The 13460-nt window shown below is 39.0% G+C and overlaps 1 protein-coding gene across 2 annotated transcripts in view; it reads right to left on the bottom strand.

Annotated features, from left to right (window-relative positions):
- Positions 1-13460, bottom strand: part of cacna1ha (calcium channel, voltage-dependent, T type, alpha 1H subunit a) — a 96763-nt gene that overhangs the window by 22614 nt on the left and 60689 nt on the right. For both annotated transcript variants that reach the window (XM_057345017.1, XM_057345018.1), the window contains exons 8-10: positions 12582-12674; positions 11715-12492; positions 7596-7951 (exon numbers count right to left, since the gene is read on the bottom strand). In XM_057345017.1, coding sequence (XP_057201000.1) covers positions 7596-7951; positions 11715-12492; positions 12582-12674 — 1227 coding nt within the window. The remainder of the gene's footprint in view (positions 1-7595; positions 7952-11714; positions 12493-12581; positions 12675-13460) is intronic.

Here is a 13460-nt window from a genome sequence, read left to right as displayed (position 1 = left end):
AAAATGGTCCATTTAAAGCTTAACAGTTGATGCTGTGTGAATCATCATTCCTGTTGCAAATGCCACCTTGGGTGCCAAGATTGTGAAATTGTCTGAACACGAAAATATCTTGGGGTAAAAATGTGATGCTAATTTGTCAGAACAACTCTGAACCGATAGATTCAAAAACATTGCGTCAGGCAAAAACATGGTTTACTGGAATTTTCCTCTTCGTATTAGAGAGATAAGTGCCGTGTTTTTATGCAGCGTCATACCCTTAACTTAATCGAGGAGTCCTTTTCCAATGACAGAGAGGATCCTGTCAAGGGTTCTGCCTGTAAAAACATGCTTGCATTGGTTTTGTGTCTATACAATAAAAGTGAATGGGTACTGCTGTTGTTCGCTTACCAACATTCAGCAAAATACCTTGTTTTGTGTTCTGGGCAATTCCGCGAAAATGTCAACCTAGCCACAAAAAATTAAGTTTTTACCAGCGGTTTTTACTATGGTAACAGCACATATTTTAACATTTGGTGGTTCAAATACCCATGTGAGATATCTCTTCAAATTTGTAAAGCATTTGTTTTATTTTTAGTGCATGATTTTTCATAGTCAGGTAAGTGCCATTTTCAGGATTGTCACATCCATAACGCTACATATTCCTCATAAATGGACACATGAAAATTAATATAAAGTAACTATTTTATGTTCTATAAAGAGGCATCCCTTCTCCATTCATTGGGTATTATTGCTTCAGGATTGTGCATTTTATTTTATAGAAATTCTACAAAGTTTATCGTCTCCCAAAAACCGCGTCCTTTTTTTGTCACATCCATAATGCATGTTTATTTCCCTTTTTTAAATATACTTTTTTTTCATAGACTGACATTTTTTGATGTTTAGACTCTATCAACAAGGGTTCAGTAAAATATAAACAGATGGTTCAATATAATCGTAACAAATTCATTCTCTGAGCATTTTTATGTCACGTCCGTAACGCAAAATGTCACGTCCATGACGCTGGAATTGCCCTTCTGCAGAAGAAAGAAAGCCATTCAGGTTTGAAAAGACAAGAGGGTTAGTAGCTGATGGCAGAATTTTCATTTTTGGGTGAACTATCCCTTTAATGCAACAGGTAAAGATAGACTTTCAAACGAAACCACAAATTAAATCCAAATGATTAAACAATTATTGTACAATTTATTTATTGTACATATGATGTCTTGATCAATATACCGTAGATATACACCAGCCACTTTAGAAAATCTTCACCTGCAGCGACTAGATACGGATTGTTTATAAAACGTATGTTAAAGGGGTCATATGACACGGCTAAAACGAATATCATCATTTGTTTTCGAAGTAATGCAATGTGTACACGATTTAAGGTTCAAAATGCTGTATTTTACGCAAACATGCATGTTTGTATCTCCTCTTTGCCCCGCCTCTCTGAAACGGGCAGATTTTTCACAAAGCTCTTCGCTCTGAAAAGCGAGGTGTGCTATGATTGGCCAGTTAACCAGTGCGTAGTGATTGGTCGAATACTGCAAGCGTGTGACCCATAATGTAACTCCTCTTACCATATTTGAAACATCAGGTTCCAAAGCAATTGTACTGACAGGTACGCCCACCTTACTTGCGTATACATTTGGGCGGCCTTAGTCAAATCATACCACGAACTGACGTAGATTTGTGGGGGTGTGGTTACACGAGGCGTTTCAGGCAGGTCTGGGAGAGCATTCACTTTTAGATAGAATGCATCTTTTGTTCCGACACTTTCATTTTTGCAATTTTACGTGTCTAATACATGCATGGGCAACTTATAACACACCAAAGACACAGAAAAACATGTGTTCGTGCCATATGACCCCTTTAATATAAAACAGTATAAATGATATACATAGTATACAGTTGTATTGTTTGTTTATAGTATAAGGTAAATAGTGTTTCATGCAGTGTAACAACAGTGTAAACATAAAATATACTATGAATTTATATTGGGCCAAAAAGAAACTTTGCCTCCTCACATTCAAAAGTCTACCACACACCACTGAAACAAAATCGAATCCCCATCTCAACTTTCCTGAACATAGATTGCCTGTGTGCATAGTTGCAAATTCCCACAAGTGCTGCATCAGGCACATTTGCCAGACTGAAGAAGAGAAGTGGAAAAGCACTGACTGTGAAAATGCATGCTGGGACACTGGGCATTCAGTGGTGCGGCGTGCGGCGTGGCAGGCTGAAGGAGACTGATGTTAAGAGAGCACTGCGCTTTTCTCCAGAGAGACTCTTGCCTCCTACTGCCCCCTTCCTCCATCATATCCCATGATGCTTTAGCATAACACACACTCCTCATCACATCCCCCACTTTTTAATCACATGTGAGGGCTGAACAACCCAGAATCAGAAAAGACAGATGATCGAAAGATTATAATGCTGTGTCTGGCTTTTAAAGGGCTAGTTTCCCCCCCCAAAAATACAGTAATCATTTATTTACCCTCATGTGATTCAAAACCTGTTTATCACTTTTGCTTCTGTGGAACACAAAAGAAGATATTTTGAGAAATGCCTCTGTGGTTTTGTGTCCATCCAATGGAAGTCAATGGGGGCCAGTGTTGTTTGGTTACCAACATTCTTCAAAACAGAACAGAGAAAACACCTCTTCAGTCTCAGAAGTAACTATCATGCCTATCATTCATTAAGCTAAAATAACTAAACTCGCTGTGCTGTTGTGAGTGCAGGAAAAGGGTTTTATTGATGGAGTGAACATGGGCATCTGCTGCTCTATGACTTTGACTGATGCAGTAATGTAGACTGTCACAGGCCTCATGTAAATCCGATCAGGTGCCTGATGGACTTGAGAGTGCAGAGACTGTCATTGTGGTGCTGGTCTTACTCCTGCTGTGCTAAAAGCATTCAGTACATAGATCAATGCAGTCTGCCTTATCTCATTACTGTAATCCCAGAGGTGTAAAGAGTACCTGAAAACCATACTTAAGTAAAAGTACAGATACCTTGCAGTGAAAATTACTCCATTACAAGTTACAAGTCACCAATTCCAAAACGACTTCAGTAAAAGTCTCCGAGTATCTGATTTTAACAGTACTTGAGTATTTTACTCATACTGAATGTAGGCTCAAAGAAGCACTAGTCCTCAACACTTAAGAGACACGTCAGTGAAAAACAGTTGATTTGTGAGGAGAGCAATCGCATTTATTTTCTTAAATCATAATAAGACTGAACACCTCAAAATTGCAACAAATCATGGTCGACACCATCATTACAAACACCCTAAGTCTCATTTAAGCTCAAGTGCTCATAAGTAAACCAAACTCCTTCAAAAGGGTCTCTTCAATATAACAGATAAATAAAATAATGTTAAGTAGAATTAAAAAGTCAAAGCCTTTTTGCACTGGACATGCTGGTTTGGGCCTCATGGCCAGCTGCAGTCATGTCCTCATTTCACATACACTGTTAGCCCTTACCTGCCATTTCTACAGTCATATATTGGCAACACTGTTGCCTGCTAGTTACTGTAAACTACTGCAATGGCTGTTTGAAGATACATTATTAAAGAATCTATTAACGCACTTAAGTCACACAGTTTTAGATGAACATGTGTAAATAACAGATGAACACAATAAATCTGTCAAGATTTCACCAGAGGAGAATTAAACACAAACATCAATAACATCTTCACATATTACAGACACCACTTTCACTTTATATCTGTCATCTGTGTAAGATCTTATTGAGATTTAACTCTAGTTCATAGTGGTTCAATTGTGTTTTAAGTCACCATTATGGCGATCAGTGTTTGCTTTGGTTGGACTCTTTGACTTTCTTGTAGCTTTAAAATGTACACTTTTACCATAACACTGAAAGGGACTTTACAGGAACCGCAACTTTATGTTTGCTTAGTAACTGAAGATACATCTGAAAGAATTCAATCATTAAATAATAATAATATAGCATTTAAGATTTATTAAGATATGTTTGGTAAAGTGATTACATGTTATAATGGAAAGATCTCTGTCAGAAAATCTTTCTTTGCAATTGAGACACAGTTAGACACTTGACATACAAACCTCATCAATGGTGACAAACAATCATGAATGAGTTTTGTACTATGTACCCAGCATGCATTGCAGCATGAAGCTGTTCAGTTGATTGTCACCATTGTTGAGATTCATATGTGAATTGTTCATTTCTCTGTGTCCGACTCATTCTATAGGTTAATATTTTGTCTTTTGAACTTTTGAAAATTGAAATACTATACATTCTTTTTACTGGTGTACATCACTTCATGGCAATAGTCCCACCATATGGTCAAATTTTGAGAAAACATGTTTAGAGCACATTTAGGAAGAGTTAGTTTTTAAAATAAGAGCTATAGATGTGTGACCAGTAACTAGCTGGCAACAGTGTTGCCAATATATTACTGTAGAAATAGCGGGTAAGGGCTAACCGTGTGTAAACCGCCAGCGATTGACTTCTACCTGATACTGCACTCATATTCATATAAAGAAGCCATGTTGACAAGTTTTTGTAAGTTAGGGCAAAATCCACAAGATTGTAGTACCTTCATTGCCCTGTAAATGGTGATATTAATTATAAGATAGGTGTCATGCAAAATGTAATGTGTAATTGCATTAGTCATTACAAATGTAGTGGAGTAAAGAGTACATATACTTGTTCAAAAATGTAGTTAAGTAGAGAGTAAAAGTTGCTAATATCTTTAATACTCAGTACAACTACAAAGTAGCCAAAAAGATACTTAAGTAAAGTAACTAAGTACATTTACTCCAATACTTTACACCACTGTGTAATCCTCCCTCAATAACTGCTATAGCTACAGTGGATTCTGATAGCTGGCATCACTTGGCACCATACTGAGTAGACACTTATACTGTATGGATAAACCTTAATATTTGATTTATCAAGTGAAAACTGTATATAACAGTAAACATCATTTCATTTCAATTTAATGACACCAAGTGTTCAAGAAATATAACCAGATATTTTCAGAATATTTTGTAATATACATTGCTGTATTTGGACAAAGTTCTTATAGAGGGTATGCATTGATGTCACTTTCTCACGTGAACACGCCGGGACACGCCTCAGGACACGCTCCCTTGAGTGGTAAAACACTCAAGCAAAATGGCTTCTTTCAATAGGAGAAACAAAGAAACCGGGACTATCAGGCGTTCTTGGACACTCAAATGTTTTTTTTCGACACTCAAATTGCGTTTCCTGATATTGTAAGCATTCATTCTGCCAAGTGCTTTACCACTCAGGCGGGCGCGTTCCGGGGTGTTCACGTGGGAAAGTGACGACACGTGCATACCCTCTGTATATGCTGGAAATTGGGATTGGACACATTAATGGCTTTTAATGTAACCTCTGTAGCTTTTAGTTTACATATACACTTTATAGCTTGGAAAAAATCAATGGGCACACTTTCAATGTAGAGACTCTACTATTTAAATGCGGATATCGGCTTCGATTATTTAGTCAATTTTAATGAGTATACTGGCACATTGATGGCCTTAACAGCCAACAGACATGAAATACAAAACCACAAAATCCATTTCATGGTTTCCTTAATGTCCTTAGAAAGCCTTTGCGGCATGCAGTACAGATAATCATTTCAACCCTCAATTTAATACTAAAAAATCAATAAAAATGGACAATATATACTTTACATTTACAGTAAATAAAGAGCAGAAATATGAAAAAAACCTTGAAATGTAACAAAGCCACAGCCGAAGAAACAAAGAATCATTACTGAAAAATTCTGTGCTTCAATATATTTGTACAAAAATACAAGCTTCTCATGTTTGCCTTTTCACCCTCCTGCAACTCTCGATTGTAAGTATACTGCAGTAAACAAGTTTCTCATTTCTATTTACAAACTAAGGGACGAATCAAAATTGGTGAGAGCATGCTACAGATGTGCCACATAGCAATTAGGTTGAAAACAATCATGCAAATAAGCACAAGAATCTCTATGCAAACAAATCCCCAAAACCACTACAGCATATGTCTGCTATTGCACTGTTTTAACATATTCTCTTTCTTCTTCAATGATTGAAAGGTATTTGGACATTAAGTAGTTCAGTAACACATGATTTGACTTCAGAAACAGATGTGATATCTTAAGGCCCTTCATTGGTATTCATGAAATCGTGCCTTGGTTTGTAACTAATGATCACAAAAATGTAATGTAGTATAAAAGAGTTTGTTCTGATCTATTATCAGGGAACTTATATCCATTTATAAAGATTGCTCTTTTAATGATGTAGAATCCATTGTTGAGCCGCAGCTGAATGTGACAGAATCAAGGTGCAGCTAAACCTTATTTGTACCAGAGCTCCTCATTATTTAATCAGATTTGGTCTCCAAACGGCCTCTGAGAAACATAACCACTCTTAAGTTCATACATTACTGTACATACATTACCCACAGCGTATTTATTAATCCAAACCTATTATATATATTGCTCATGCTTAGGCTCAGAAATCTGATCTGATCTTCTATTTAATGAAAAATAAATACTTCTCTCTCCCGGTATGCTGTTCCATTATTGTGAAACCTTGTAATTTGGTATAGCACTTCTCGTATTTTTGCCTCCCTATGATATATCGCTTTGTTTCCTAATTCTTCTAAGTGGATTTGAATAAAAGCGTCTACTACAGTAAATGCCTAAATGTAAACGAACAAGTCATCACAATTTCTTGGGTCTTTAGACTTGGCCCAGTGAGTAACATCTCACATATCGCATAGAAAACTGTAACAACTGCACAATAATATGCAAATTCAAAACTTCTCAGCCATCACATAGCAATGACCCCAAACACCCTAGTATTATGGTGATGATTTGCTTGAGTGTTGTTCAGAATTTCTTAGAAAATTCTAGCTTTAGTAATATTGATACAATGTTAGGAATGTAAATATTAAATGAAAGACACAAGTGCATTGTAAGGCAGTTACATAAGCGGGTGATCTGCCCAAAAAGGCTATGAATCTTCAGCACTCTTTATGAACAAAACAAACCGCTAGCTATCCTAAAAACCACATTCACATCAATGAGATTCTGCTAAAGAATACGTAAGCCAAGTCAGCAGATTTACTAGCAGATGCAAAACTACTATATAACAGAAAACCAGAGGCCTAATTGTGATTTGATCGGAGAGTGTGCGTCTTCAAAAACGTTCATATTTATTCAAATGGTCTTTGACGTGGAAAAGTGCTCAGCGCAACATCAGGGTCTGAGCAGACATACGTACTTTTGCTCGTCCAGGTGCTGCAGTTTTTTTTAAATATATGTCATTCTTGCCGCTCGTATAAGATTTGGACGTTGACAGATGCTCTTATATGTCAATGATATTAATATGACATTGCTACAAGGCAGAGATCTGAAACTGTTCAGCTGTGTGCAATTTATTATTTGCGATTTATAGATTTCACATCTTTAAGAGAGGCAACATGCACACACTTTCAGAAATGATCGGAAAATCAAATTTAGAACAGTTTCTAGGCAGCATTCTATAAACGACGCCCCTAAACCATGCAACAAAAAGGTTCAAGAACTTGGCCACACGTGCACTTACCTGCTCATGGTATTCAATCCCCATGCTTAAGGTGTTGATGAGGATGGCAATCATAATTCCTTGATTAAAGTACTTGCTGTCCACTATGCGTATCAATCTGTCCCGGAAGTTTTCCCAATACTGCGCCAGTTGGTTGCTCTCCTCCAGTAAATTATGATGGGATGAGCGGCCGCGTTTGAATTCCGCTCCATGGGGGAACTCGTACACCACGTCCCCTTCTGACCTGGAGCAGTCTGAATCACCGAGCTCCAGGTCCATGGTCTCCAGAGCCCTTGCACAATACGGACAGCTTAAGAGCTCACAGAGCAGAGGGCTAGGTACCAGACCAGCCATCTGTAACAGCACACGGCTGTGACCTGTACAGAGAAAAACACAGTCAGCCAACAGTCAATTCTATTAGGGAACCTTTAACACGCTTCCACAGAGATACTGTAAACAACACTGCATAACATTAGTTTGAAGCAGCTAACATGTAACAATTTAAAGGATTCAAATGTGTAATATAGTGGTATTGACAAAAAATCTGATATTAATAATGTGGTTATATGTGATAACATCGTAAACAAGAATGGTTCATGCTAATAAACATAGTTCATGTTAAAGGTGCAGCGAACTGGCCGTTTTTATTGTTTTATACTATTGTCTGATGTCTACTTATGACGTTCGAGTGGTTTTTACATTTGAAAACATCAAAATCATTAAGTAATAGGCTATTTTCTACCCTGGTTTTGAGGCCGGCTGGTTTTAAGGGCGGGCCGTATAGAAGACTTGGAAGTAAACGCCCACTGCTATGATTGGATAGCAGCTTGCGTATGTCATGGTCCTGCCTTCTTGTTTCTGAATTTCTAGTCATGTCGCAGGATCGGGACGGAGCCCTTAGGTATTATGTGAGAAAGCCATGAGTTGTTTATGTTTTTTACATCTCATGTGCTTTCTCATGTCTTGTCATTGGCCCCGCCCCTCTCGTTTCATGTATTGCTTCCCTGCCGTGTCTAATGTTTCCCACCTGCCTGTGTTATTATCCCTCGTTTGTGTTTCCCTATAAGATGCCCTCGTGTTCATTGTCCTGTGCTCGTTCATTCTGTATTCACTATGTTCGCTTGTCTGCTGTTCATGCGCTATGTCTTTGAAAACACCATGTCTTGTTCCTGTATGTGAGTTACCCCAGTTTAAGTCTAGTGTAGTTCTTGTCTAGTGTTGTTCTAGTTTAGTGTTAATTAGTCTATGTCCTGTTTCGCCTATTGTCCTGTTTTATGGTTTATACCCCATCGTGGGTCTTTGTTTTGTGTTTCTTTGTTTAAATAAATATCCCGTTTGTTAACAGCTTCAACAACGCCTGCCTGCAATTGGGTTCTTTCCACGAGAAGCGTAACAGCGTAGTTGACTTAGTTGGAGCCTTCTGTGAATTTGGTTAGACACGTAACGTTACGTAACGTGATTTTACTCAAATTTACGGACTTATTTCCCGGATGTGATGGCAAGGCTTTGCGTATAGTTTGTATAGCCTATAGTTGTATGGTGTTTAGTGATATATGACCGTACATGTCAGCATTTAAGACCCGCGAACCGGACAGAAGATCACCGCGATCGCGGGTCTCAAATATTATAGTTTTCATGATAAATAAACAAACGGTAGACTCCCGGCCAAAATGACCCAGCACCAGAAATAATATCAAAACAAGTCTTGAGGTATTACTTGAGGTCCTCAAGTAATACTATCAGGGCATATCAAGCGATCTCTAACAAAGCAATAGTGACGCATAGTACAAATATGTTTTACTCACATAAGATTGCTGCGCCATTCCTATCGGATTCAATATTGACGGCACAGCACTGCTTTTTACTTTTAGTCTCTCCGCAAAGACTTGTTCAAGGAATCCGCGTTGAAATGAAGCGAACAAACACTCAATGTTTTCCCCCACGTGAGCTGGAACGTCTTTAAAAATGAACTTCAACCACGCATTCCTACTGTCGGAATCCTAAGGAAGGTTATGCAGCGACTGTGTTCTTCCACAACCAGGCACTGCACAATATTTTGCGATCTTTAACGGCATGACGCTTACACTCGCTCTATTTGGTTCCGTGCAGCTTGTGTTCAGTACTGTCAAGCGTGAACCAGTGGGCGGGGCTCGAGAAGTAGGCGTTGATATTCTTCTGTGGAGGCGGTGTTCAACCTATCTATGATAGGTGCATTCCAGGACCTGCTGTTTGCTGAGCCTCGTGTCAATAACAGTTGTTATTTCAGTAACAAGGGCGTTTTCAGGTCTGACACTTACAGGATGTTCGCATGAATACGATTCCCTCTTATATAACAAAAGCTTGGGTTAAAATTGTGGTCCTAGTTCACTGCACCTTTAAGAAGTGTTTTGTTCGTAGACAAAATGTCTGTCAATGTTGTAAGTGTGTTATTTCCTTCTGAGTTGACAGCATCCATCAGAAACAACTGATCTTTATGTGCTCCTGCACTCTTTTGTCTAAATCATCCACATGATTTATTTCAACTCAGAAATCAATAAAGCTCACAATTGAAAAATGATCATTGTTCATTTATACGAATTTACAAAGTACTAATAGTGCCGTATTGGGTTAGTTTTACCAGTCGAATCAATAAAACTAGTTATTGAATTAGCTCACTCTGGCCACAGTCAATGAGAAATGAGGCAGCGACTCAAGAATTCAGTTCAAGTGCTTTGCTCTTTGATCTCAGAGCCTTAAATAAAGCTAATGGGTCTAATCAAAGTGTGTTGGTAGCAGTGCTCTTATTCTAATGCATTTTCTGAGGATGTAATCATACACAGTGGTCCACTTTAACCTGTGATAATGAGCTGAAGGAGTGCAGGAGACTCAAGCAGCAATCACAAATGACTGCTGCTACAGACAAGTAAAGATCCAGCAGAAACTCCTGTTCCATAACAGATATCTTTGCCATGTGGAAATGAAAAGACTGATTTAGATATGATGGGAACATTTTGGTTATTCAGAGCTGAACAAACAGAATTAATTTACTGATTTCTATACCGCCATAGAAGAAGCGTTTTTGGTGGTATGGTTTCATAAAGAACTTCACATATTTTTTAGACTATAAAACTATGGGCAAAAATTTAATTTCTAACCATTTTTTGTCTTATTTTCCAGTACAAATGTAAAATAAATCTTAAATCAAGATTACATTTACTTGGCATGCAAAATGACTTAAAATGTTAAGTCTTGTTTGCTGAAAGAAATTATCGAGATTAAGTGAGTTCATGCTAAAACAAGCAAAAATAATCTGCCAGTTGGGGTAAAAAATTTTTTTTAATTTATTTTAGTCATTTTTCTTGCCAAGTAAATCCTGATTTAAGAATTGTAGACATTTGCACTTAAACACAAGAAAAAATACTAAGATATCGCTGCTGTCCTTCTGAAACCTTGTATTTTCCATATTTTTTTTCTTCCATAAACAACCAATAAACGCATTTGACAACACAGGATTTCATCATTTAAAAAGTACATATATTATTATTTTTTGCTGTTATTTTGCGCTGCGCTGAAGCTCGTTACTCTTGTGATAGTGAAGTTTAGGTGTGTCTGTTTGTTCACGGCATTTCAGTGACGGATGTTATATAAACGGTGGATATAACGCTGGATTTGGAGATCGTTTGAAACTGACTGATGGCGCGGTCCCAGTGCTAAAAGATGCCGGACATGAACTGGATGCGGTAAATGAAACTAAGTCATACATCTGTGTTTTGTTGGCAATCGGCGCGTTCGTGCATAATTGTGTGCTCGTGCTGTTGTTCCGTCCCACTGCCTGCCTCCAGCAGTTCGTCTTTTTCCAGAAATAATCGTACAGCTGTATCTCTCTTTTATAAATTTGATCAAACTTAATACACTTCGAAGATACGACGTATGCAATACTACTCTATAGGTTCTCAAGATTGATATGAGATAGGCAGAAACTGAGTATGTTACCCAATCTTTAAAGATCGTGTTAATGACTTCAACATTTGAGGAATTGATTTTCTGTCACATCTGTAAATGGAGGCTTAACAATCACTTGTGATAATGCTTTCCATTATCCTGCAACAGGCCAGGTGAGTTCAACTGCACCTGATGGGAAATAAAAACAATCACACTTACTGTGCTCTCCCACCAGCTGCTGCAGCTTCTCAAAGGGATCTATGGCATCACATTCTGAGCTGGAGTTCGAGTCCCCTCTGCCTTTACCTGCAGGGTTGTTGCTTTTGTAGCCGCAGATAAAGGAGGGCAAGATGGTTGGATAGTTCATCCCCCCGTTTATTCGCCCAAGCGGCGGCGCGCCCGCCACGGTGCCTGAATGCACCTGCGGGGCTTCATGAAAGTCCCCTTGATAAATACTTTGCACTGATTGAGTCCTGGAAGAAAGATTCGGGTCAGTGGACACGGTCAGCTGCGGCCCCGTCGTGATGCATCTCATCTCCAGGGCCTCGCCGGGGCCTGTGGGGGTCAGAGGGCTCGGGCTGCCATTGCTGTGATGACAGTGCTGACGTTGGTGCTTCTGTACAAGGTTGTGGACAGAACGGATCCAGTGACCGCCGCCCCTGTGCCTGCTGTGGCCATTGGCCCCGCCTCCAGCCCCGCCTCCAGTCCCGCCTCCCCCACTCAGCCCGCTGTTGGGGTTCACTTTCTTCCTGCGCTTGCTCTGCCAGCCAAGGTAGAGGCGGGACGCCCGACGCTTCACCTTGCGGTACAGATGGCTGATGTACCTGAGCATCTCCTCGTAGCAGCTTCCCGGCTCGGAGTAGCTGGCAAGCGTGCTGTCGTTGGAGAGGTAGCGTGCTCTTTGCTCTTGCATCAGCTGGTTCTCACGCTGCTTTGTTTCAGAGAACTGGGTTGCTATTACAACCAGGCACAGGTTGATCATGAAGAAGGAGCCCACCTGAAAGATGCAGAAGGCACTTTACTTAATCACAGACATCTTTTTAGAAATCAGCTCTGTATGCAATATCAAGAATAGAGCATACTTACTATAATAAGCAATATAAAATATATAAAATTGTAAAAGGAGTGGGCATCCATAACGTAATACATGATGTCCACCCATCCTTCCAAAGTAATAACCTGCAAAACAAGGAGAAAGCGAGTTTAATGAAATTGAGAGACACACAACAGTTTGGCCCATTAAGACATCAGGCAACCCTCCCGAAACACATTAAACAGAACAACACATCAATAGTTAGAAAGAAAACTTGGAAGCGTATTGTATTGTTTTTTCTCTTGGTGTTTTTGATGAATATGATACGACACAGATGAACCCTAACATCCCATTTTTTATTCTCGTATTCTGTTCCTGAACACACAGTGCATTTGTGATAGTACGGCTTCTCATTGCAAAGAGATTTTAAAATGCGGTTTGGAGATAAAGACGTTTCCGTGAACAGAAAGTGCAAAGGACACATAAATCAGAGGAATAACACTGCAAAGATACAGATCACGGCACGGCAATGCCAGAGGTCTGACTGCTGTTAGGAAAAGCAGATTTCAGGGTTAAGACTGTTAGTATTAAGTAATTTGTTTTAGACGTCCTGATATAGTGCCTGCAACATTCAGCATAGCATTTCATTTATTTCCAGTAGCATCACTTAGCATCTGACCCTCTTCCTGAACCCCAGTCTATATCTCTCTCCTGTGCTCTCACTCTCTACAGGATTCATTGTCTGCCTCTGGAACGAAGAAGTTTGGGTATTTAAAGAGACAATTTAAACGCAGATTGTCTGCAGTCCATCCTCGTAATCGAGTTTGGAATAGCTGACTCGAAGATTGGTCACATTTAAGCTTTGTTAATGGGATGGAACTGTGGGAAATGCTTCATTTTTATTACAATGACTATTAAAGTCATTTTTTAAA

This window comes from Triplophysa rosa, linkage group LG11, assembly GCF_024868665.1.
Source record: "Triplophysa rosa linkage group LG11, Trosa_1v2, whole genome shotgun sequence".
NCBI classification, from domain to species: Eukaryota; Metazoa; Chordata; class Actinopteri; order Cypriniformes; family Nemacheilidae; genus Triplophysa; species Triplophysa rosa.
Note: the sequence above shows the minus strand (reverse complement) of the source record. Positions and strands in the feature narration are given on the sequence as shown.